Source organism: Panulirus ornatus, chromosome 19 (assembly GCF_036320965.1).
Source record: "Panulirus ornatus isolate Po-2019 chromosome 19, ASM3632096v1, whole genome shotgun sequence".
Lineage (NCBI taxonomy): Eukaryota > Metazoa > Arthropoda > Malacostraca > Decapoda > Palinuridae > Panulirus > Panulirus ornatus.
The window spans coordinates 27,846,284-27,870,547 of record NC_092242.1 but is presented as its reverse complement, the minus strand read 5'-3'; the positions used below and the strand labels follow the sequence as shown (position 1 = coordinate 27,870,547).

The window sequence follows — 24,264 nt, the reverse complement described above, 5'->3', positions numbered from 1 at the left end:
TGACATCATCGTAAGTCAGCATTGTGACATCATCGTACGTCAGCATCGTGACATCATTGTCAGCATCGGGACGTCATCGTGAGTCAGCATTGTGACATCATCATAAGTCAGCATTGTGACATCATCATAAGTCAGTATCGTGACATCATCGTAAATCAGCATCGTGACATCATCGTAAGTCAGTATTGTGACACCATCATAAGTCAGCATTGTGACATCATCATAAGTCAGCATTGTGACATCATCATAAGTCAGTATCGTGACATCATCGTAAGTCAGTATTGACATAAATCAGCATTGTGACATCATCATAAGGCAGCATCGTGACATCATCGTAAGTCAGCATTGTGACATCATCGTAAGTCAACATCGTGACATCATCGTCAGCATCGGGATGTCATCGTAAGTCAGCATGTGACTTCATGATAAGTCAGCACTGTGACATCATCATAAGTTAGCATTGTGATATCAAAAGTCAGTATTGTGACATCACCATAAGTCAGCATCGTGACGTCATCATAAGTCAGCATCGTGACATCATCGTAAGTCATCATCGTGACATCATCATAAGTCATCATCGTGACATCATCGTAAATCAGCATCGTGACATCATAAGTCAGCATCGTGACATCATCATAAGTCATCATCGTGACATCATCGTAAGTCAGCATCGTGACGTCATCATAAGTCATCATCGTGACGTTATCATAAGTCATCATCGTGACATCATCGTAAGACAGCATCGTGTGTGCGTATATCGTCTCGTCACTTGATGGTGACGATGAGTCTTTGTGTCTTGTTGTATTGGTGACGAAAAGCGAAGGGAAACATGGATATCATCTCCATCATCATAATCATGAGCTGGTCCTAACTTCTGCTGATCCCAACACTGATGGCTTCCGTCCGCATAACAGAGAACATGACTCAAATGTCAACGTGAACATGTTAGTGCATATCTCTCAGCCATCCAGCGTACGCATGATATCTGGTATAAACAATTTACCACTACTAGTGCAAGATGCCCCAGTGTACGATGAGCTTAAAACATCATCTCTATCGTTAACAGTCGCTGATTCACAGATTCGCTGATGTGTCGCGCATCCTTTACGAGTTGAAAATATACATTACAGAAAGACCATGACTTCATTTACGTCTTTTGGTGTAAGTCATAACTCTCGAGCTAAAAAAGAAAAAAAATAAACAAATAAACATGTTTTTCTCTGCCAGTGCCAAGCAAGTATCCGCTGTGGCTTAATATGCCTTGGTGTGATCAGCAGAGACGAGTGGTATATTGGTATCATCAGGGGTAGAGTGTGGAACACATCAGGTACTCACCAGTCATGTCGGAAAACACTGTAGTAGACCTGTTCATCAGCATGAACATAGTACTCATCTTGACAGCTTTATAGCGTTAAGTGATCATGAAAATCAACCCTTGAGTCAGACCATTTTCCGCCATTACTCACTAAACCTCCATGATCGACCACAGCATCACCTAGGCGCCCGTGTACATTGTGTTATCTTGATTATTTAATCTAAATATAAGCTATTGTAAGTGGCCTCCATATCTAGACGCAACTGAACCCACGTCCGGACGTAATTAGTTTTAAACTTAACATCTGATCATGCTGCAGCTTCCAACACACATGTCATCCATCTGTAAACCTTGAACATATTGCTGCGTCTGAGGGCAAATGAAGTACGATCCATCTATAGTGTATGATAGTTACCTGTAAGCAGTCTGTTTCCCAAGCATTTTCCTAAGATTTGCATCTGTAATAAGTGAAAACACCTCTGTTGGCTGAGGCAGAGCCAGCTGGGAGGACGGGACTCACGTGTTCTGAAGGTATCTCCAGTGCTGAAGGCCTGGACCCGGACCTCGTCGAAGTGGAGTGTGGCGGTGTTGTTGTACTCGTCGGTCAGCTCGATGTCGTGGAGCAACAGACACCGGAACGAAAAATCGTTGCTGGTCTGCCAGTAATTACGGGCCATGCTCACCACAGTCACCTCTCTCCCACCTGCTTATATCAAGGAAGAGTTAGGACTCGCTTTCCTTTATGAAATCAAAAAGTAACAGAGAAAGAAATCCTATACTCTTAATATTTCTATTTACATATTTCTGTAAGTACCCTAGCTCTTCATATTAGCTACTCCATATAAATTTCACTTTATATACCGCGCTCATATATTATGACCACTGTATATGATTACCGGTGTATGAAATATCTCAACACTGTTTTTATTTAGTGGGAGTCTATGTGGTCTTAGAATCATCTTGAACACGTGAAGGTGTGGAAGATTTTTCGTTAAGCGATGTAGTATGACGTTGACGGCTTTAATGACCGTGGCAGTTGACAGGATCAAAGCCCAAACAACCAACCTGCCTTCTCTATATCTTTTTAGTCTGATATATACGTATTTCATACATGATTACATAATTCAGCTATGATATATAGACATACGTCTACTGCTTGAGGGTGCTGCCTTGAGAGCCCTTACTATCACAGCCGAGTTTAGGGTAATATCATTCCTCTTTCATAAAACACTCGCTTGAGGTTCTCACCCAGTAACTGCCTTAACCTACAGACTTCTGATCATGATCTATAACCTCCTAATGGACAAAAACATATGCCACGTGGCCCAGATTATTTTGAGATCATTAGTAAAGTTATCTATCTAGAAAATATTTTGAGACTGAAACACTTGGGAATGTTTATACAACTTTCAAAATTAAAGAGAAGAGTTTCTTGTCTCCACTTCAGTTCTTTGGAACTGAGGAAAGTTGAACTGTATTTAGTTATAATAGGTATGTTCTGCATTACCGGTGAGTTCTGGTTATCACCAAATCAAATCACATAACTTATGGAGATCCCTAGATACCAGTGACCTGAGCCGAAACTATGTCATGGAAGAGACACAAGGCAAAAGTAAATCATCTTCGCCTCCTCAACCCCCTCCCACACTGTCCCAACATTTAACACCTACATGCAGTCATTGGCTCCCTAGTAAGCTTAGTGCCTACCGACCATGTCCAGTTGGCCACTGTACTACTATTTACCATATATATATATATATATATATATATATATATATATATATATATATATATATATATATATATATATATATATATATATATATATATATATATATATATATATATATTATTATTATTATTATACTTTGTCGCTGTCTCCCGCGTTTGCGAGGTAGCGCAAGGAAACAGACGAAAGAAATGGCCCAACCCACCCCCATGCACATGTATATACATACGTCCACACACGCAAATATACATACCTACACAGCTTTCCATGGTTTACCCCAGACGCTTCACATGCCTTGATTCAATCCACTGACAGCACATCAACCCCGGTATACCACATCGCTCCAATTCACTCTATTCCTTGCCCTCCTTTCACCCTCCTGCATGTTCAGGCTCCGATCACACAAAATCTTTTTCACTCCATCCTTCCACCTCCAATTTGGTCTCCCTCTTCTCCTTGTTCCCTCCACCTCCGACACATATATCCTCTTGGTCAATCTTTCCTCACTTATCCTCTCCATGTGCCCAAACCACTTCAAAACACCCTCTTCTGCTCTCTCAACCACGCTCTTTTTATTTCCACACACCTCTCTTACCCTTACGTTACTCACTCGATCAAACCACCTCACACCACACATTATATATATATATATATATATATATATATATATATATATATATATATATATATATATATATATATGTATGTATATATTATCCCTGGGGATACTGGAGAAAGAGTACTTCCCACGTATTCCCTGCGTGTCGTAGAAGGCGACTAAAAGGGGAGGGAGCGCGGGGGCTGGAAATCCTCCTCTGTTCTTAACGCTACCTTGCTAACGCGGGAAATGGCGAATAGTTTGAAAGAAAGAAATATATATATATATATATATATATATATGTATATATATATATATATATATATATATATATATATATATATATATATATCTTTTTTTTTTTTTTTTTTTTTTTTTTTTTTTTTTTTTATACTTTGTCGCTGTCTCCCGCGTTTGCGAGGTAGCGCAAGGAAACAGATGAAAGAAATGGCCCAACCCCCCCCCCATACACATGTACATACACACGTCCACACACGCAAATATACATACCTACACAGCTTTCCATGGTTTACCCCAGACGCTTCACATGCCTTGATTCAATCCACTGACAGCACGTCAACCCCTGTATACCACATCGCTCCAATTCACTCTATTCCTTGCCCTCCTTTCACCCTCCTGCATGTTCAGGCCCCGATCCCACAAAATCTTTTTCACTCCATCTTTCCACCTCCAATTTGGTCTCCCACTTCTCCTCGTTCCCTCCACCTCCGACACATATATCCTCTTGGTCAATCTTTCCTCACTCATTCTCTCCATGTGCCCAAACCATTTCAAAACACCCTCTTCTGCTCTCTCAACCACGCTCTTTTTATTTCCACACATCTCTCTTACCCTTACGTTACTTACTCGATCAAACCACCTCACACCACACATTGTCCTCAGACATCTCATTTCCAGCACATCCATCCTCCTGCGCACAACTCTATCCATAGCCCACGCCTTGCAACCATACAACATTGTTGGAACCACTATTCCTTCAATTATATATATATATATATATATATATATATATATATATATATATATATATATATATATATATATATATATATATATATATATATATATATCATTTTCCTTAACCCTTTCACTTTGCACACCACCTCGACCAAAACACCCTATATCTGCCACTCTATCATTAAACACATTCAACAAACCTTCAAAATACTCACTCCATCTTCTCACATCACCACTACTTGTTATTACCTCCCCATTTGCAACCTTCACTGAAGTTCCCATTTGCTCCCTTGTCTTACGCACTTTATTTACCTCCTTCCAGAACATCTTTTTATTCTCCCTAAAATTTAATGATACTCTCTCACCCCAACTCTCATTTGCCCTCTTTTTCACCTCTTGCACCTTTCTCTTGACCTCCTGTCTCTTTCTTTTATACATCTCCTACTCAATTGCATTTTTTCCCTGCAAAAATCGTCCAAATGCCTCTCTCTTCTCTTTCACTAATAATCTTACTTCTTCATCCCACCACTCACTACCCTTTCTAATCAACCCACCTCCCACTCTTCTCATGCCACAAGCATCTTTTGCGCAATCCATCACTGATTCCCTAAATACATCCCATGCAAAGTGAGAGGGTTTGGGAAAATGATTTGGTAAACAGAGAAGAGGTAGTAAAAGCTTTGCGGAAGATGAAAGCCGGCAAGGCAGCAGGTTTGGATGGTATTGCAGTGAAATTTATTAAAAAAAGGGGGTGACCGTATTGTTGACTGGTTGGTAAGGTTATTTAATGTATGTATGACTCATGGTGAGGTGCCTGAGGATTGGCGGAATGCGTGCATAGTGCCATAGTACAAAGGCAAAGGGGATAAGAGTGAGTGCTCAAATTATAGAGGTATAAGTTTGTTGAGTATTCCTGGTAATTTATATGGGGGGGTATTGATTGAGAGGGTGAAGGCATGTACAGAGCATCAGATTGGGGAAGAGCAGTGTGGTTTCAGAAGTGGTAGAGGATGTGTGGATCAGGTGTTTGCTTTGAAGAATGTATGTGAGAAATACTTAGAAAAGCAAATGGATTTGTATGTAGCATTTATGGATCTGGAGAAGGCATATGATAGAGTTGATAGAGATGCTCTGTGGAAGGTATTAAGAATATATGGTGTGGGAGGCAAGTTGTTAGAAGCAGTGAAAAGTTTTTATCGAGGATGTAAGGCATGTGTACGTGTAGGAAGAGAGGAAAGTGATTGGTTTTCACTGAATGTAGGTTTGCGGCAGGGGTGTGTGATGTCTCCATGGTTGTTTAATTTGTTTATGGATGGGGTTGTTAGGGAGGTGAATGCAAGATTTTGTGGAAAGAGGGGCAAGTATGAAGTCTGTTGTGGATGAGAGAGCTTGGGAAGTGAGTCAGTTGTTGTTCGCTGATGATACAGCGCTGGTGGCTGATTCAAGTGAGAAACTGCAGAAGCTGGTGACTGAGTTTGGTAAAGTGTGTGAAAGAAGAAAGTTGAGAGTAAATGTAAATAAGAGCAAGGTTATTAGGTACAGTAGGGTTGAGGGTCAATTCAATTGGGAGGTAAGTTTGAATGGAGAAAAACTGGAGGAAGTAAAGTGTTTTAGATATCTGGGAGTGGATCTGGCAGCGGATGGAACCATGGAAGCGGAAGTGGATGATAGGGTGGGGGAGGGGGCGAAAATCCTGGGAGCCTTGAAGAATGTGTGGAAGTCGAGAACATTATCTCGGAAAGCAAAAATGGGTATGTTTGAAGGAATAGTGGTTCCAACAATGTTGTATGGTTGCGAGGCGTGGGCTATGGATAGAGTTGTGCGCAGGAGGGTGGATGTGCTGGAAATGAGATGTTTGAGGACAATGTGTGGTGTAAGGTGGTTTGATCGAGTAAGTAACGTAAGGGTAAGAGAGATGTGTGGAAATAAAAAGAGCGTGGTTGAGAGAGCAGAAGAGGGAGTTTTGAAATGGTTTGGGCACATGGAGAGAATGAGTGAGGAAAGATTGACCAAGAGGATATATGTGTCGGAGGTGGAGGGAACGAGGAGAAGTGGGAGACCAAATTGGAGGTGGAAAGATGGAGTGAAAAAGATTTTGTGTGATCGGGGCCTGAACATGCAGGAGGGTGAAAGGAGGGCAAGGAATTGAGTGAATTGGATCGATGTGGTATACCGGGGTTGACGTGCTGTCAGTGGATTGAATCAGGGCATGTGAAGCGTCTGGGGTAAACCATAGAAAGCTGTGTAGGTATGTATATTTGCGTGTGTGGACGTGTATGTATATACATGTGTATGGGGGTGGGTTGGGCCATTTCTTTCGTCTGTTTCCTTGCGCTACCTCGCAAACGCGGGAGACAGCGGGAAAAAAAAAAAAAAAAATATATATATATATATATATATATATATATATATATATATATATATATATATATATATATATGTGTGTGTGTGTGTGTGTGTGTGTGTGTGTGTGTTCCTTAACTGCTCTAGTGTGTTATCATTAACTCTTGACATGTAGCCCTACGTAAAAGTCTACAACCACTTTCCACTGACGAACTCACTCTCACCTCAGAAGACACAGGTCACTTTGGTGCCACACTCACCTGGAGCAGCGTTGACAAAGTCCGGACTGCTCAGGTTGTAGGTGAGGCTGAATCTCGAGACGAACCAGGTGTCTGTAGGTTCATCCATACCGAAGCGCAGGGACAACACGTACGACAGCCAGATGACATCCACCTGCGACACTTTGCCCACCCGGTCACACATCCCCGACACTTTGGCATCATCCGTCGGGGACACTTGATATTGCTGTCCAGGAGGAGAGTGTTAGGATGATATGTATCATGATACGGTATGATGATGACATGTATCATGATACAGTATGATGATGACATGTATCATGATACAGTATTATGATATGTATCATGATACAGTATGATGATGACATGTATCATGATACAGTATTATGATGATATGTATCATGATACAGTATTATGATGGCATGTGTCATGATACACTATCATGATGACATGTGTCATGATGCAGTATTATGATGACATGTGTCATGATACAGTATTATGATGACTTGTATCATGATACACTATTATGATGACATGTGTCATGATACAGTATTATGATGATATATATCATGATACAGTATTATGATAGTATGTATCATGATACAGTATTATGATATGTATCATGATACAGTATGATGATGACATGTATCATGATACAGTATTAAGATGATATGTATCATGATACAGCATTATGATATGTATCATGATACAGTATTATGATAATATGTATCATGATACACTATTATGATGACATGTGTCATGATACAGTATTATGATGACTTGTATCATGATACACTGTTATGATGACATGTGCCATGATACACTATCATGATGACATGTATCATGATACACTATTATGATGACATGTGCCATGATACACTATTATGATGACATGTATCATGATACACTATTATGATGACATGTATCATGATACACTATTATGATGACATGTGTCATGATACACTATTATGATGACATGTATCATGATACACTATTATGATGACATGTGCCATGATACACTATTATGATGACATGTATCATGATACACTATCATGATGACATGTATCATGATACACTATTATGGTGACATGTGTCATGATACACCATTATGATGACATGTATTATGATGACATGTATCATGATACACTATCATGATGACATGTATTATGATGACATGTATCATGATACACTATTATGATGACATGTGTCATGATACACCATTATGATGACATGTATTATGATGACATGTATCATGATACACTATTATGATGACATGTATTATGATGACATGTATCATGATACACTATCATGATGACATGTATCATGATACACTATCATGATGACATGTATTATGATGACATGTATCATGATACACTATTATAACATGTACTATGATACTATGAGTACTATGATAACATGTTTCATGCTAGATAATCAACATTACATGTGTCATGCTAGAGTATTATGATAACATGTGTAATGCTAGAGTATTATGATAACATGTGTAATGCTAGAATATTACGATAACAAGTGTCAGGTTAGATTATTAACATTATGTGTGTCATACTAGAGAATTATGATAAGTGTAATACTAGATTATTAACATGTGTTATGCTAGATTATCATGATGATAACATGTATTTGACAATAATATAACAATCACTCTGCAGCCAACATTAAGGATCTTCAATACTTCTTTTCATCATTTAACTTGAAAATATATCACATCTATTCTTATACCGATAACATTAATGATATTGTATCACCGGAGTTTTATCTACGTGTATACAGAATCTATCTATCTATCCACCACATTACCATTCATTCCATCCCGAGTGTTGATGGAATGGGTCAGGTACAGAGAGCCTACGCCTCAACCCCTGGCCAGCGTGTTTGTGGGAAACAATAAACTTCCACTTCATTTCGTACAGTGAATTAGTACGTCGGTTGAGGCCGGAGTTTCTATTCACACCGCCTGATGTTGCTCTCGTGGCAACAAGCCTCACTCCGACATCTTCTCCTGAACTATCCCTGGCTTTCATAGAATTCACCGCATCTATTCAACTCTTCCGCTGGCTGCCTCTCCTCCCTGTTCCTCCTACTGCACAACTGTATACTGGAGCATCCTCCTCTCTTGTCTGGCATACATTCTACACAGTCATAACATCGTCAAAGACTTTTCTCTATCTCATTCTAATGACTTCTTTAAACCACATATTCTTCTCACATCCTCATCCTCAACTTAACTATCCTCCTAATTCCATCAATACTACGTAAGGTATCCATCTCTGCTGCTCTAATTCTTAATCTAGCCTACGCTATAGAAACTTGGGTGTCACAACCATACATCAAACATGAGACAGACGCTCCTTTATACATCCTCCCTGTACGACCTTCGCCTACAAACTTGCCATTCACCATAGCTTACAGACCACCTTCATCCTATTCCCCTTAAATAGCTTTACCTTCATCTTCAGTTTTCACGCCGCCGATCTTTCTGAACTTTACTCCCACGTTCATAACGTTACCCACAAATTTTGTTTTGTCGCCGTGCAAACTGATCTTCCAGGCTGACTTCCCATCCCTCTCACAAACCAGCCAGCTCCTGACTGTCCTTCACACCTAGCGTTCCTCTCCTCCTCCTCTATATATATATATATATATATATATATATATATATATATATATATATATATATATATATATATATATATATAAATATATGTTTTGGTCGAGGCGATGTGCAAAGTGAGAGGGTTAGGGAGAATGATTTGGTAGACGGAAAAGACGTAGTAAAACCTTTGCGGAAGATGAAAGCCGGCAAGGCAGCGGGTTTGGATGGTATTGCAGTGGAATTTATTAAAAAATGGGGTGACTGTATTGTTGACTGGTTTGTAAGGTTATTTAATGTATGTATGACTCGTGGTGAGGTGCCTGAGGACTGGCGGAATGCTTGCATGGTGCCATTGTACAAAGGCAAAGGGATAAGAGTGAGTGCTCAAATTACAGAGGTATAAGTTTGTTGAGTATTCCTGGGAAATTATATGGGAGGGTATTGATTGAGAGGGTGAAGGCACGTACAGAGCATCACATTGGGGAAGAGCAGTGTGGTTTCAGAAGTGGTTGAGGATGTGTGGATCAGGTGTTTACTTTGAAGAATGTATGTAAGAATTCTTAGAAAAGCAAATAGATTTGTATGTAGCACTTATGGATCTGGAGAAGGCATATGATAGAGTAGATAGAGATGCTCTGTGGAAGGTATTAAGAATATATGGTGTGGCAGTTAAGTTGTTAGAAGCAGTGAAAAGTTGTTATCGAGTATGTAAGGCTTGTGTACGTGTAGAAAGAGAGGAAAGTGATTGGTTCTTACTGAATGTTGGTTTGCGGGAGGGGTGCGTAATGTCTCAATGGCTGTTTAATTTGTTTATGGATGGGGTATTAGGGAGGTGAATGCAAGAGTTTTGGAAAGAGGGGCAAGTATGCAGTCTGTTGTGGATGAGAGCTTGGGAAGTGAGTCAGTTGTTGTTCGCTGATGATACAGCGCTGGTGGCTGATTCGGGTAAGAAACTGCAGAAGCTGGTGACTGAGTTTGGTAAAGTGTGTGAAAGAAGAAAGTTGAGAGTAAATGTGAATAAGAGCAAGGTACAGTAGGGTTGAGGGACAAGTCAATTGGGAGGTAAGTTTAAAAGGAGAAAAACTGGAGGAAGTGAAGTGTTTTAGATATCTGGGAGTGAATTTGGCAGCGGATGGAACCATGGAAGCGGAAGTGAATCATAGGGTGGGGGAGGGGACGAAAGTTCTGAGAACATTGAAAAATGTGTGGAACGTTATCTTGGAAAACAAAAATGGCTATGTTTGAAGGAATAGTGGTTCTAACAATGTTATATGGTTGCGAGGCGTGGGCTATAGATAGAGTTGTGCGCAGGAGGGTTGATGTGCTGGAAATGAGATGTTTGAGGACAATATGTGGTGTGAGGTGGTTTGATCGAGTAAGTAATGAAAGAGTAAGAGAGATGTGTGATAATAAAAAGGTGTGGTTGAGAGAGCAGAAGAGGGTGTTTCGAAATGGTTTGGTCACATGGAGAGAATGAGTGAGGAAAGACTGACAAAGAGGATATATATGTCAGAGGTGGAGCGGAACAAGGAGAAGCGGGAGACTAAATTGGAGGTGGAGAGATGGAGTGAAAAAGATTTTGAGTGATCGGGGCCTGAACATGCAGGAGGGTGAAGGGCGTGCAAGGAATAGAGTTAATTGGAACGATGTGGTATACCTGGGTCGACGTGCTGTCAATGGATTGGACCAGGGCATGTGAAGCGTCTGGGGTAAATCATGGAAAGTTTTGTGGGACCTGGATGTGGAAAGGGAGCTGTGGTTTCGGTGCATTATATATGACAGCTAGAGACTGAGTGTGAAGAATGTGTCCTTTGTTGTCGTTTCCTAGCGCTACCTCGCGCACATGCGGGCAGAGGGGATTGTCATTTCATGTGTGGCGGGGTGGCGACGGAAATGAATAAGGCAGACAGTATGAATTATGTACATGTGTATATATGTGTAGGTCTGTGTGTGTATGTATATGTATACGTTGGGATGTATAGGTATGTATATGCGCTGTGTGTGGACGTGTATGTATATACATGTGTATGTGGGTGGGTTGGGCCATTTCTTTCGTCTGTTTCCTTGCGCTAACTCACTAACGCGGGAGACAGCGACAAAGTATAATAAATGAATAATATATATATATATATATATATATATATATATATATATATATATATATATATATATATATATATATATATATATATATATATATATATTCCTATGAGTCCACGGGGAAAATGAAACACGAAAAGTTCCCAAGTGCACTTTCGTGTAATAATCACATCATCAGGGGAGACGCAAGAGAGAAATATAACAGTCAGTTGATATACATCGAAGAGACGAAGCTAGGACGCCATTTGGTAAACATGTGATTGTCCAAAACATGAAGTATGAAGACTGTTGGGGATGAGAGAGCTTGGGAAGTGAGTCAGTTGTTGTTCGCTGATGATACAGCGCTGGTGGCTGATTCATGTGAGAAACTGCAGAAGCTGGTGACTGAGTTTGGTAAAGTGTGTGAAAGAAGAAAGTTAAGAGTAAATGTGAATAAGAGCAAGGTTATTAGGTACAGTAGGGTTGAGGGTCAAGTCAATTGGGAGGTGAGTTTGAATGGAGAAAAACTGGAGGAAGTGAAGTGTTTTAGATATCTGGGAGTGGATCTGGCAGCGGATGGAACCATGGAAGCGGAAGTGGATCATAGGGTGGGGGAGGGGGCGAAAATTCTGGGAGCCTTGAAGAATATGTGGAAGTCGAGAACATTATCTCGGAAAGCAAAAATGGGTATGTTTGAAGGAATAGTGGTTCCAACAATGTTGTATGGTTGCGAGGCGTGGGCTATGGATAGAGTTGTGCGCAGGAGGATGGATGTGCTGGAAATGAGATGTTTGAGGACAATGTGTGGTGTGAGGTGGTTTGATCGAGTAAGTAACGTAAGGGTAAGAGAGATGTGTGGAAATAAAAAGAGCGTGGTTGAGAGAGCAGAAGAGGGTGTTTTGAAATGGTTCGGGTACATGGAGAGAATGAGTGAGGAAAGATTGACCAAGAGAATATATGTGTCGGAGGTGGAGGGAACGAGGAGAAGAGGGAGACCAAATTGGAGGTGGAAAGATGGAGTGAAAAAGATTTTGTGTGATCGGGGCCTGAACATGCAGGAGGGTGAAAGGAGGGCAAGGAATAGAGTGAATTGGAGCGATGTGGTATACCGGGGTTGACGGGCTGTCAGTGGATTGAATCAAGGCATGTGAAGCGTCTGGGGTAAACCATGGAAAGCTGTGTAGGTATGTATATTTGCGTGTGTGGACGTATGTATATACATGTGTATGGGGGTGGGTTGGGCCATTTCTTTCGTCTGTTTCCTTGCGCTACCTCGCAAACGCGGGAGACAGCAACAAAGCAAAAAAAAAAAAAAAAAAATATATATATATATATATATATATATGTGTATCCCTGATAGGGGAGAAAGAATACTTCCCACGTATTCCCTGCGTGTCGTAGAAGGCGACTAAAAGGGGAGGGAGCGGGGGGCTGGAAATCCTCCCCTCTCGTTTTTTATTAATTTTCCAAAAGAAGGAACAGAGTGGGACCAGGTGCCGATATTCCACAAAGGCCCAGTCCTCTATTCTTGACGCTACCTCGCTAACGCGGGAAATGGCGAACAGTTTGAAAATAAAAAAGAATATATATATATATATATATTCATTTATCTATATTTATTTTGCTTTGTCGCTGTCTCCCGCGTTTGCGAGGTAGCGCAAGGAAACAGACGAAAGAAATGGCCCAACCCACCCCCATACACATGTATATACATACACGTCCACACACGCAAATATACATACCTATACATCTCAATGTACACATATATACACACACACAGACACATACATATATACCCATGCACACAATTCACACTGTTTGCCTTCATTCATTCCCATCGCCACCTCGCCACACATGGAATACCATCCCCCCCCTCCCCCTCATGTGTGCGAGGTAGCGCTAGAAAAAGACAACAAAGGCCCCATTCGTTCACACTCAGTCTCTAGCTGTCATGCAATAATGCCCGAAACCACACCTCCCTTTCCACATCCAGGCCCCACACAACTTTCCATTGTTTACCCCAGACGCTTCACATGCCCTGATTCAATCCACTGACAGCACGTCAACCCCGGTATACCATATCGATCCAATTCACTCTATTCCTTGCCCGCCCTTCACCCTTCTGCATGTTCAGGCCCCGATCACACAAAATCTTTTTCACTCCATCTTTCCACCTCCAATTTGGTCTCCCACTTCTCCTCGTTCCCTCCACCTCCGACACATATATCCTCTTGGTCAATCTTTCCTCACTCATTCTCTCCATGTGCCCAAACCATTTCAAAACACCCTCTTCTGCTCTCTCAACCACGCTCTTTTTATTTCCACACATCTCTCTTACCCTTACGTTACTTACTCGATCAAACCACCTTACACCACACATTGTCCTCAAACATCTCATTTCCAGCACATCCACCCTCCTGCGCACAACTCTATCCATAGCCCACGCCTCGCAACCATACAACATTGTTGGAACCACTATTCCTTCAAACATACCTATTTTTGCTTTCCGAGATAATGTTCTCGACTTCCACACATTCTTCAAGGCTCCCAGGATTTTCGCCCCCTCCCCCACCCTATGATTCACTTCCGCTTCCATGGTTCCATCCGCTGCCAGATCCACTCCCAGATATCTAAAACACTTTATATATATATATATATATATATATATATATATATATATATATATATATACATCGGTGAAATGGCTCACCACTCTCTCCAGTGCTTCCTCTGATTAGATTAACAACACCGCGTCATCTGCATACTACAAAGTGGCAACCTCTACTCCGCTTGACCAACATTAGATATCACACCAAGTCCCTCCCCCCCTCCCCCCTCCCCCTTTGCTCTCGTCCTACATAACGCCTCGTCCATAAAGATATCAAATAAACCTACTAACATTACACAATTGACGTAGTCCCATCTTGATTTCACACTACTTACTCAAACAACCACTAACCCTCAGACACCTTCTACTTTCAATGTTAAGATCTAACTACATTCAGAAGTCTTCTAAACACACTACATAAATATTTTCAAGGGAGTTTTCCTTTTTGTCTTTATCATACACCATTTCTAAACTCTGCTACTTATGTCGGTACAAACTCCCCTCTCACACCCCTCTACCTCCTCACAAACGTGGTGTTCACTAAGCCTTTTTGTACATCTAAGCACCATCCTACAACACACCTTGCCACACACCCGTGTTAAGGAGGATTATTCCTCTGTAAATCGTACGATTACTACCATCATCCATTCACGAGGAACCTGACCACTCTATCATACTTCCATCCACGCTTACCACATCCACACCCCAGCAGTCACCTCCACTCCTCACCACTAGACCTCCAGCTTATCCTCAAGAAAGCAAGAAGATAATTGCTCTTGTGTTATCAACTACATCAGAGAGAAGAGCTGGAGTGGTGGGCCAGTTTAATGACCCACGTCAGGGGACGATACTAAAAGTAAATATGAAGAAAAGTAAGACGTCAATTTTCGAAATGGGCTGAAGATCAGACTGTTAAGTCGGTCCGACGATCAGGAAGATGTGGGTGAGTTTAGAAACGTGGGAGATGTAGTCGTGCAAGGGAGAACTACTGAGGAGTCACTGAGACGCATGGTGAATGGAAGACAATTAGGCATAAACTCCAGAGGTTTGCCTTCATTCGAACGCTGATGTGCGCTTGTGGAACTCGAGTGTAGAAATGTGTAAAGTGCGTAGTGTAGTTACAATTAAGATGATGGACAGCAGAAAGATGCAAGAAGGTCATGTGGCGTCAACAAGGAATTAGAAAACCTCATGGATGGGAATGATATTGAGAGGTAAGGTGATATAGAACATCAGGCAGATAACTGGTTGATCATGAAGTTACAGTATGGTACAGCAGCAGGTACTGAAAGGATACGTTAACCACACTAGGGATGGATAAGATGTAGAGAGATATTTCTTTAAGGACAGAGACATTTCAGATGAATATGAAACAAAAATGATTATGAAAACCACCTCCTTCTCAAATAGAAAATCAACTCAGTGAGTAAAATGAAAATAATAGGAAGCATTCTATAGGTTACAAATCCATGTTTAACATGCTGGAAATGGTTTGAGGATGTGTGTGGACGATGTTTCCAAGGCTGTAGGTCCGGATCCACTCCCATTAAATTAGTAATGGAATAATGTTAATCAATGGACAGATATCTCACTTTCACTTTTGTAAATTCCTCCTCTCTCATACACCTATTCCTCTCTCTCGTTATCGCTAATACCATTGTAACAACAAACTCTTCTCATTTGCCAACACTTCTAATCATTTCTTTCAAAAACTCTGTATTTCTTACAAACATCCAGCGTTGCCACTGGCATTCTTTCAGACGCCTCCAATACACTCTCCCTCCTTATATATATATCCCGCCCATACTCTTATCTAATAACCTAAAGAAATGCTTGCTCTTTATTCTGATACTCAATTTTTTTCCTAAGATTATCATTTCATGTGTGTGTGTGTGTGTGTGTGTGTGTGTGTGTGTGTGTGAGTGTGAGTGTGTGTGTGTGTGTGTGTGTGTGTATATATATATATATATATATATATATATATATATATATATATATATATATATATATATATATATTCCCTAAATACATCCCATTCCTCCCCCACTCCCCTTCCTTCCATTGTTCTCACCTTTTTCCATTCTGTACTCAGTCTCTCCTGGTACTTCCTCACACAGGTCTCCTTCTCAAGCTCACTTACTCTCACCAGCCTCTTCACCCCAACATTCACTCTTCTTTTCTGAAAACCCAAACAAATCTTCAACTTAGCCTCCACAAGATAATGATCAGACATCCCTCCAGTTGCACCTCTCAGCACATTAACATCCAAAAGTCTCTCTTTCGCACGCCTGTCAATTAACACGTAATCCAATAACGCTCTCTGGCCATCTCTCCTACTTACATAAGTATACTTATGTATATCTCTCTTTTTAAACCAGGTATTCCCAATCATCAGTCCTTTTTCAGCACATAAATCTACAAGCTCTTCACCATTTCCATTTACAACACTGAACACCCCATGTATACCAATTATTCCCTCAACTGCCACATTACTCACCTTTGGATTGCGCAAAAGATGCTTGTGGCATGAGAAGAGTGGGAGGTGGGTTGATTAGAAAGGGTAGTGAGTGATGGGATGAAGAAGTAAGAGTATTAGTGAAAGAGAAGAGAGAGGCATTTGGACGATTTTTGCAGGGAAAAAATGCAATTGAGTGGGAGATGTATAAAAGAAAGAGACAGGAGGTCAAGAGAAAGGTGCAAGAGGTGAAAAAAAAGGGCAAATGAGAGTTGGGGTGAGAGAGTATCATTAAATTTTAGGGAGAATAAAAAGATGTTCTGGAAGGAGGTAAATAAAGTGCGTAAGACAAGGGAGCAAATGGGAACTTCGGTGAAGGGCGCAAGTGGGGAGGTGATAACAAGTAGTGATGATGTGAGAAGGAGATGGAGTGAGTATTTTGAAGGTTTCTTGAATGTGTTTGATGATAGAGTGGCAGATATAGGGTGTTTTGGTCGAGATAGTGTGCAAAGTGAGAGGGTTAGGGAAAATGATTTGGTAAACAGAGAAGAGGTAGTGAAAGCTTTGCGGAAGATGAAAGCCGGCAAGGCAGCAGGTTTGGATGGTATTGCAGTGGAATTTATTAAAAAAGGGGGTGACTGTATTGTTGACTGGTTGGGAAGGTTATTTAATGTATGTATGACTCATGGTGAGGTGCCTGAGGATTGGCGGAATGCGTGCATAGTGCCATTGTACAAAGGCAAAGGGGATAAGAGTGAGTGCTCAAATTACAGAGGTATAAGTTTGTTGAGTATTCCTGGTAAATTATATGGGAGGGTATTGATTGAGAGGGTGAAGGCATGTACAGAGCATCAGATTGGGGAAGAGCAGTGTGGTTTCAGAAGTGGTAGAGGATGTGTGGATCAGGTGTTTGCTTTGAAGAATGTATGTGAGAAATACTTAGAAAAGCAAATGGATTTGTATGTAGCATTTATGGATCTGGATAAGGCATATGATAGAGTTGATAGAGATGCTCTGTGGAAGGTATTAAGAATATATGGTGTGGGAGGAAAGTTGTTAGAAGCAGTGAAAAGTTTTTATCGAGGATGTAAGGCATGTGTACGTGTAGGAAGAGAGGAAAGTGATTGGTTCTCAGTGAATGTAGGTTTGCGGCAGGGGTGTGTGATGTCTCCATGGTTGTTTAATTTGTTTATGGATGGGGTTGTTAGGGAGGTAAATGCAAGAGTTTTGGAAAGAGGGGCAAGTATGAAGTCTGTTGGGGATGAGAGAGCTTGGGAAGTGAGTCAGTTGTTGTTCGCTGATGATACAGCGCTGGTGGCTGATTCATGTGAGAAACTGCAGAAGCTGGTGACTGAGTTTGGAAAAGTGTGTGGAAGAAGAAAGTTAAGAGTAAATGTCAATAAGAGCAAGGTTATTAGGTACAGTAGGGTTGAGGGTCAAGTCAATTGGGAGGTGAGTTTGAATGGAGAAAAACTGGAGGAAGTGAAGTGTTTTAGATATCTGGGAGTGGATCTGGCAGCGGATGGAACCATGGAAGCGGAAGTGGATCATAGGGTGGGGGAGGGGGCGAAAATCCTGGGGGCCTTGAAGAATGTGTGGAAGTCGAGAACATTATCTCGGAAAGCAAAAATGGGTATGTTTGAAGGAATAGTGGTTCCAACAATGTAGTATGGTTGCGAGGCGTGGGCTATGGATAGAGTTGTGCGCAGGAGGATGGATGTGCTGGAAATGAGATGTTTGAGGACAATGTGTGGTGTGAGGTGGTTTGATCGAGTGAGTAACGTAAGGGTAAGAGAGATGTGTGGAAATAAAAAGAGCGTGGTTGAGAGAGCAGAAGAGGGTGTTTTGAAGTGGTTTGGGCACATGGAGAGGATGAGTGAGGAAAGATTGACCAAGAGGATATATGTGTCGGAGGTGGAGGGAACAAGGAGAAGAGAGAGACCTAATTGGAGGTGGAAAGATGGAGTGAAAAAGATTTTGTGTGATCGGGGCCTGAGCATGCAGGAGGGTGAAAGGAGGGCAAGGAATAGAGTGAATTGGAGCGATGTGGTATACCGGGGTTGACGTGCTGTCAGTGGATTGAAGCAGGGCATGTGAAGCGTCTGGGGTAAACCATGGAAAGCTATGTAGGTATGTATATTTGCGTGTGTGGACGTATGTATATACATGTGTATGGGGGGGGGGGGGGTGGGGCCATTTCTTTCGTCTGTTTCCTTGCGCTACCTCGCAAACGCGGGAGACAGCGACAAAGTATAATAAATAATAAATATATATATATATATATATATATATATATATATATATATATATATATATATATATATATATATATTATACTATTCGCCATTTCCCGCATTAGCGAGGTAGCGTTAAGAACAGAGGACTGGGCCTTTTAGGGAATATCCTCATCTGGCCCCCTTCTCTGTTCCCTCTTTGGGGAAAAAAAAAAAAACAAGAGGGGAGGATTTCCAGCCCCCCCGCTCCCTCCCCTTTTAGTCGCCTTCTACGACACGCAGGGAATATGTGGGAAGTATTCTTTCTCCCATATCCCCAGGGATAATATATATATATATATATATATATATATATATATATATATATATATATATATATATATATATATATATATATATATATATATGTATATATATATATATATATATATATATATATATATATATATATATATATATATATATATATATATATATATATATATATATATATATATATATATATATGTATATATATATATATATATGTATATATATATATATATATATATATATATATATATATATATATATATATATATATATATATATATATATATATATACATATATATATATATATATATATATATATATATATATATTTTTTTTTTTTTTTTTTTTTTTTTTTTTTTCTTTTATACTTTGTCGCTGTCTCCCGCGTTTGCGAGGTAGCGCAAGGGTATTCCCTCAAAGGCCCAGTCTTTTGTTCTTAACGCTACCTCGCTAATGCGGGAAATGGCGAATAGTTTGAAAGAAAAAGATATATATATATATATATATATATATATATATATATATATATATATATATATATATATATATATATATATATATATATATATCTTTTTCTTTCAAACTATTCGCCATTTCCCGCATTAGCGAGATAGCGTTAAGAACAGAAGACTGGGCCTTTGAGGGAATACCCTCACCTGGCCCAATTCTCTGTTCCTTCTTTTGGAAAATTGAAAAAAAAAAAGAAACGAGAGGGGAGGATTTCCAGCCCCCCGCTCCCTCCCCTTTTAGTCGCCTTCTACGACACGCAGGGAATACGTGGGAAGTATTCTTAATCCTCTATCCCCAGGGATAATATATATATATATATATATATATATATATATATATATATATATATATATATATATATATATATATATGAATATATATATATATATATATATATGTATTATCCCTGGGGATAGGGGAGAAAGAATACTTCCCACGTATTCCCTGCGTGTCGTAGAAGGCGACTAAAAGGGGAGGGAGCGGGTGGCTGGAAATCCTCCCCTTTCTTGTTTTTTTTTAATTTTCCAAAAGAAGCAACAGAGAAGGGGGTCAGGTGAGGATATTCCCTCTAAGGCCCAGTTCTCTGTTCTTAACGCTACCTCGCTAACGCGGGAAATGGCAAATAGTATGAAATATTTATGTATACATATATATGTATATATATATATATATATATATATATATATATATATATATATATATATATATATATATATATATATATATATATATATATATATATATGAAGGTGAAATCGCCCTTCAATAGGATTTCATACAATTTTATTTAACATGTGATTTTTCTATACATATGGCACGACTTGTTTCGTGAAGACAATTCAGGCTTTGTCTGGTCGTAAACCTAGGCCTAGAGGATTGGTGTTGGACGGCGGGAACCAAGTGTGATATTGGGATTTAATTAGCTTTGTTAAGTACTGGTACCTGGGGATAGGGGAGAAAGAATACTTCCCACGTATTCCCTGCGTGTCGTAGAAGGCGACTAAAAGGGAAGGGAGCGGGGGGGGCTGGAAATCCTCAACTCTCTTTTTTAATTTTCCAAAAGAAGGAACAGAGAAGGGGGCCAGGTGAGGATATTCTCTCAAAGGCTCAGTCCTCTCTTCTTAACGCTACCTCGCTAACGCGGGAAATGGCAAGTAGTATGAACATATATATATATATATATATATATATATATATATATATATATATATATATATATATATATATATATATATATATATATATATATATATATATATACATATTTATATTCATTTATTTTGCTTTGTCGCTGTCTCCCGCGTTTGCGAAGTAGTGCAAGGAAACAGACGAAAGAAATGGCACAACCCACCCCCATACACAATGTACACACACACACGCCCACACACGCAAATATACATACCTATACATCTCAATGTACACACATATATACACACAGAGACACATACACATACACCCATGCACACAATTCACACTGTTTGCCCCTATTCATTCCCATCGCCACCTCGCCACACATGGAATACCATCCCCCTCCCCCCTCATGTGTGCGAGGTAGCACTAGGAAAAGAAAACAAAGGCCCCATTCGTTCACACTCAGTCTCCAGCTGTCACGCAATAATGCCCGAAACCACACCTCCCTTTCCACATCCAGGCCCCACACAACTTTCCATGGTTTACCCCAGACGATTCACATGCCCTGATTCAATACATTGACAGCACGTCAACCCCGGTATACCATATCGATCCAATTCACTCTATTCCTTGCGCGCCTTTCATCCTCCTGCATGTTCAGGCCCCGATCACTCAAAATGTTTTTCACTCCATCTTTCCACCTCCAATTTGGTCTCCCACTTCTCCTCGTTCCCTCCACCTCCGACACATATATCCTCTTGGTCAATCTTTCCTCACTCATTCACTCCATGTGCCCAAACCATTTCAAAACACCCTCTTCTACTCTCTCAACAACGCTCTTTTTTATTTCCACACATCTCTCTTACCCTTACATTACTTACTCGATCAAACCACCTCACACCACATATTGTCCTCAAACATCTCATTTCCAACACATCCACCCTCCTGCGCACAACTCTATCCATAGCCCACGCCTCGCAACCATACAACATTGTTGGAACCACTATTCCTTCAAACATACCCATTTTTGCTTTCCGAGATAATGTTCACGAATTCCACACATTCTTCAAGCTCCCAGGATTTTCGCCCCCTCCCCCACCCTGTGATTCACTTCCTCTTCCATGGTTCCATCCGCTGCCAGATCCACTCCCAGATATCTAAAACACTTTACTTCCTCCAGTTTTTCTCCATTCAAACTTACCTCCCAATTGATTTGACCCTCAACCCTACTGTACCTAATAACCTTGCTCTTATTCACATTTACTCTAAAATTTCTTCTTTCACACACTTTACCAAACTCAGTCACCAGCTTCTGCAGTTTCTCACATGAATCAGCCACCAGCGCAGTATCATCAGCGAACGACAACTGACTCACTTCCCAAGCTCTCCCATCCACAACAGACTTCATACTTGTCCCTCTTTCCAAAACTCTTGCATTCACCTCCCTAACAACCCCATCCATAAACAAATTAAACAGCCATGGAGACATCACACACCCCTGCCGCAAACCTACATTCACTGAGAACCAATCACTTTCCTCTCTTCCTACACGTACACATGCCTTACATCCTCGATAAAAACTTTTCACTGCTTCTAACAACTTCCCTCCCACACCATATATTCTTAATACCTTCCACAGAGCATCTCTATCAACTCTATCATATGCCTTCTCCAGATCCATAAATGCTACATACAAATCCATTTGCTTTTCTAAGTATTTCTCACATACATTCTTCAAAGCATATATATATATATATATATATATATATATATATATATATATATATATATATATATATATATATATATATATATATATATATATATATATATATATATATTTTTTCATACTATTCGCCATTTCCCGCATGAGCGAGGTAGCGTTAAGAACAGAGGACTGGGCCTTTGAGGGAATATCCTCATATGGCCCCCTTCTCTGTTCCTTCTTTTGGAAAATTTAAAAAAAAATGAGAGGGGAGGATTTCCAGCCCCCCGCTCCCTTCCCTTTTAGTCGCCTTCTACGACACGCAGGGAATACGTGGGAAGTATTCTTTCTCCCCTATATATATATATATATATATATATATATATATATATATATATATATATATATATATATATATATATATATATATATATATATATATATATATATATATATATATATATATATATATATATATATACATATATATATATATATATATATATATATATATATATATATATATATATATATATATATATATATATATATATATACATATATTTATTTATGCATTTTACTTTGTCGCTGTCTCCCGCGTTTGCGAGGTAGCGCAAGGAAACAAACGAAAGAAATGGCCCAACCCACCCCCATACACATGTATATACATACACGTCCACACACGCAAATATACATACCCATACATCTCAATGTACACATATATATACACACACAGACACATACATATATACACATGGACACAATTCACACTGTCTCCCTTTATTCATTCCCATCGCCACCTCGCCACACATGGAATAACATACCCCTCCCCCCTCATGTGTGCGATGTAGCGCTAGGAAAAGACAACAAAGGCCCCATTCGTTCACACTCAGTCTCTAGCTGTCATGCAATAACGCCCGAAACCACAGCTCCCTTTCCACATCCAGGCCCCACACAACTTTTCATGGTTTACCCCAGACGCTTCACATGCCCTGATTCAATCCATGACAAAACGTCGACCCCGGTATACCACATCGATCCAATTCACTCTATTCCTTGCCCGCCTTTCACCCTCCTGCATGTTCAGGCCCCGATCACTCAAAATCTTTTTCAATCCATCTTTCCACCTCCAATTTGGACTCCCACTTCTCCTCGTTCCCTCCACATCCGACACATATATCCTCTTGGTCAATCTTTCCTCACTCATTCTCTCCATGTGCCCAAACCATTTCAAAACACCCTCTTCTGCTCTCTCAACCACGCTCTTCTTATTTCCACACATCTCTCTTACCCTTACATTACTTACTCGATCAAACCACCTCACACCACATATTGTCCTCAAACATCTCATTTCCAGCACATCCACCCTCCAGCGCACAACTCTATCCATAGCCCACGCCTCGCAACCATACAACA

The 24,264-nt window shown here is 40.2% G+C and overlaps 1 protein-coding gene across 2 annotated transcripts in view; it reads right to left on the bottom strand.

The window, feature by feature from the left end:
- The window catches only part of LOC139755473 (uncharacterized), a 77,250-nt gene that overhangs the window by 5,502 nt on the left and 47,484 nt on the right, over nt 1-24,264 (bottom strand). The window contains exons 4-5 of one of the 2 annotated variants that reach the window (XM_071673811.1): nt 7,224-7,428; nt 1,836-2,021 (exon numbers count right to left, since the gene is read on the bottom strand). In XM_071673811.1, coding sequence (XP_071529912.1) covers nt 1,836-2,021; nt 7,224-7,428 — 391 coding nt within the window. The remainder of the gene's footprint in view (nt 1-1,835; nt 2,022-7,223; nt 7,429-24,264) is intronic. The other variant, XM_071673812.1, reaches the window with a different exon arrangement.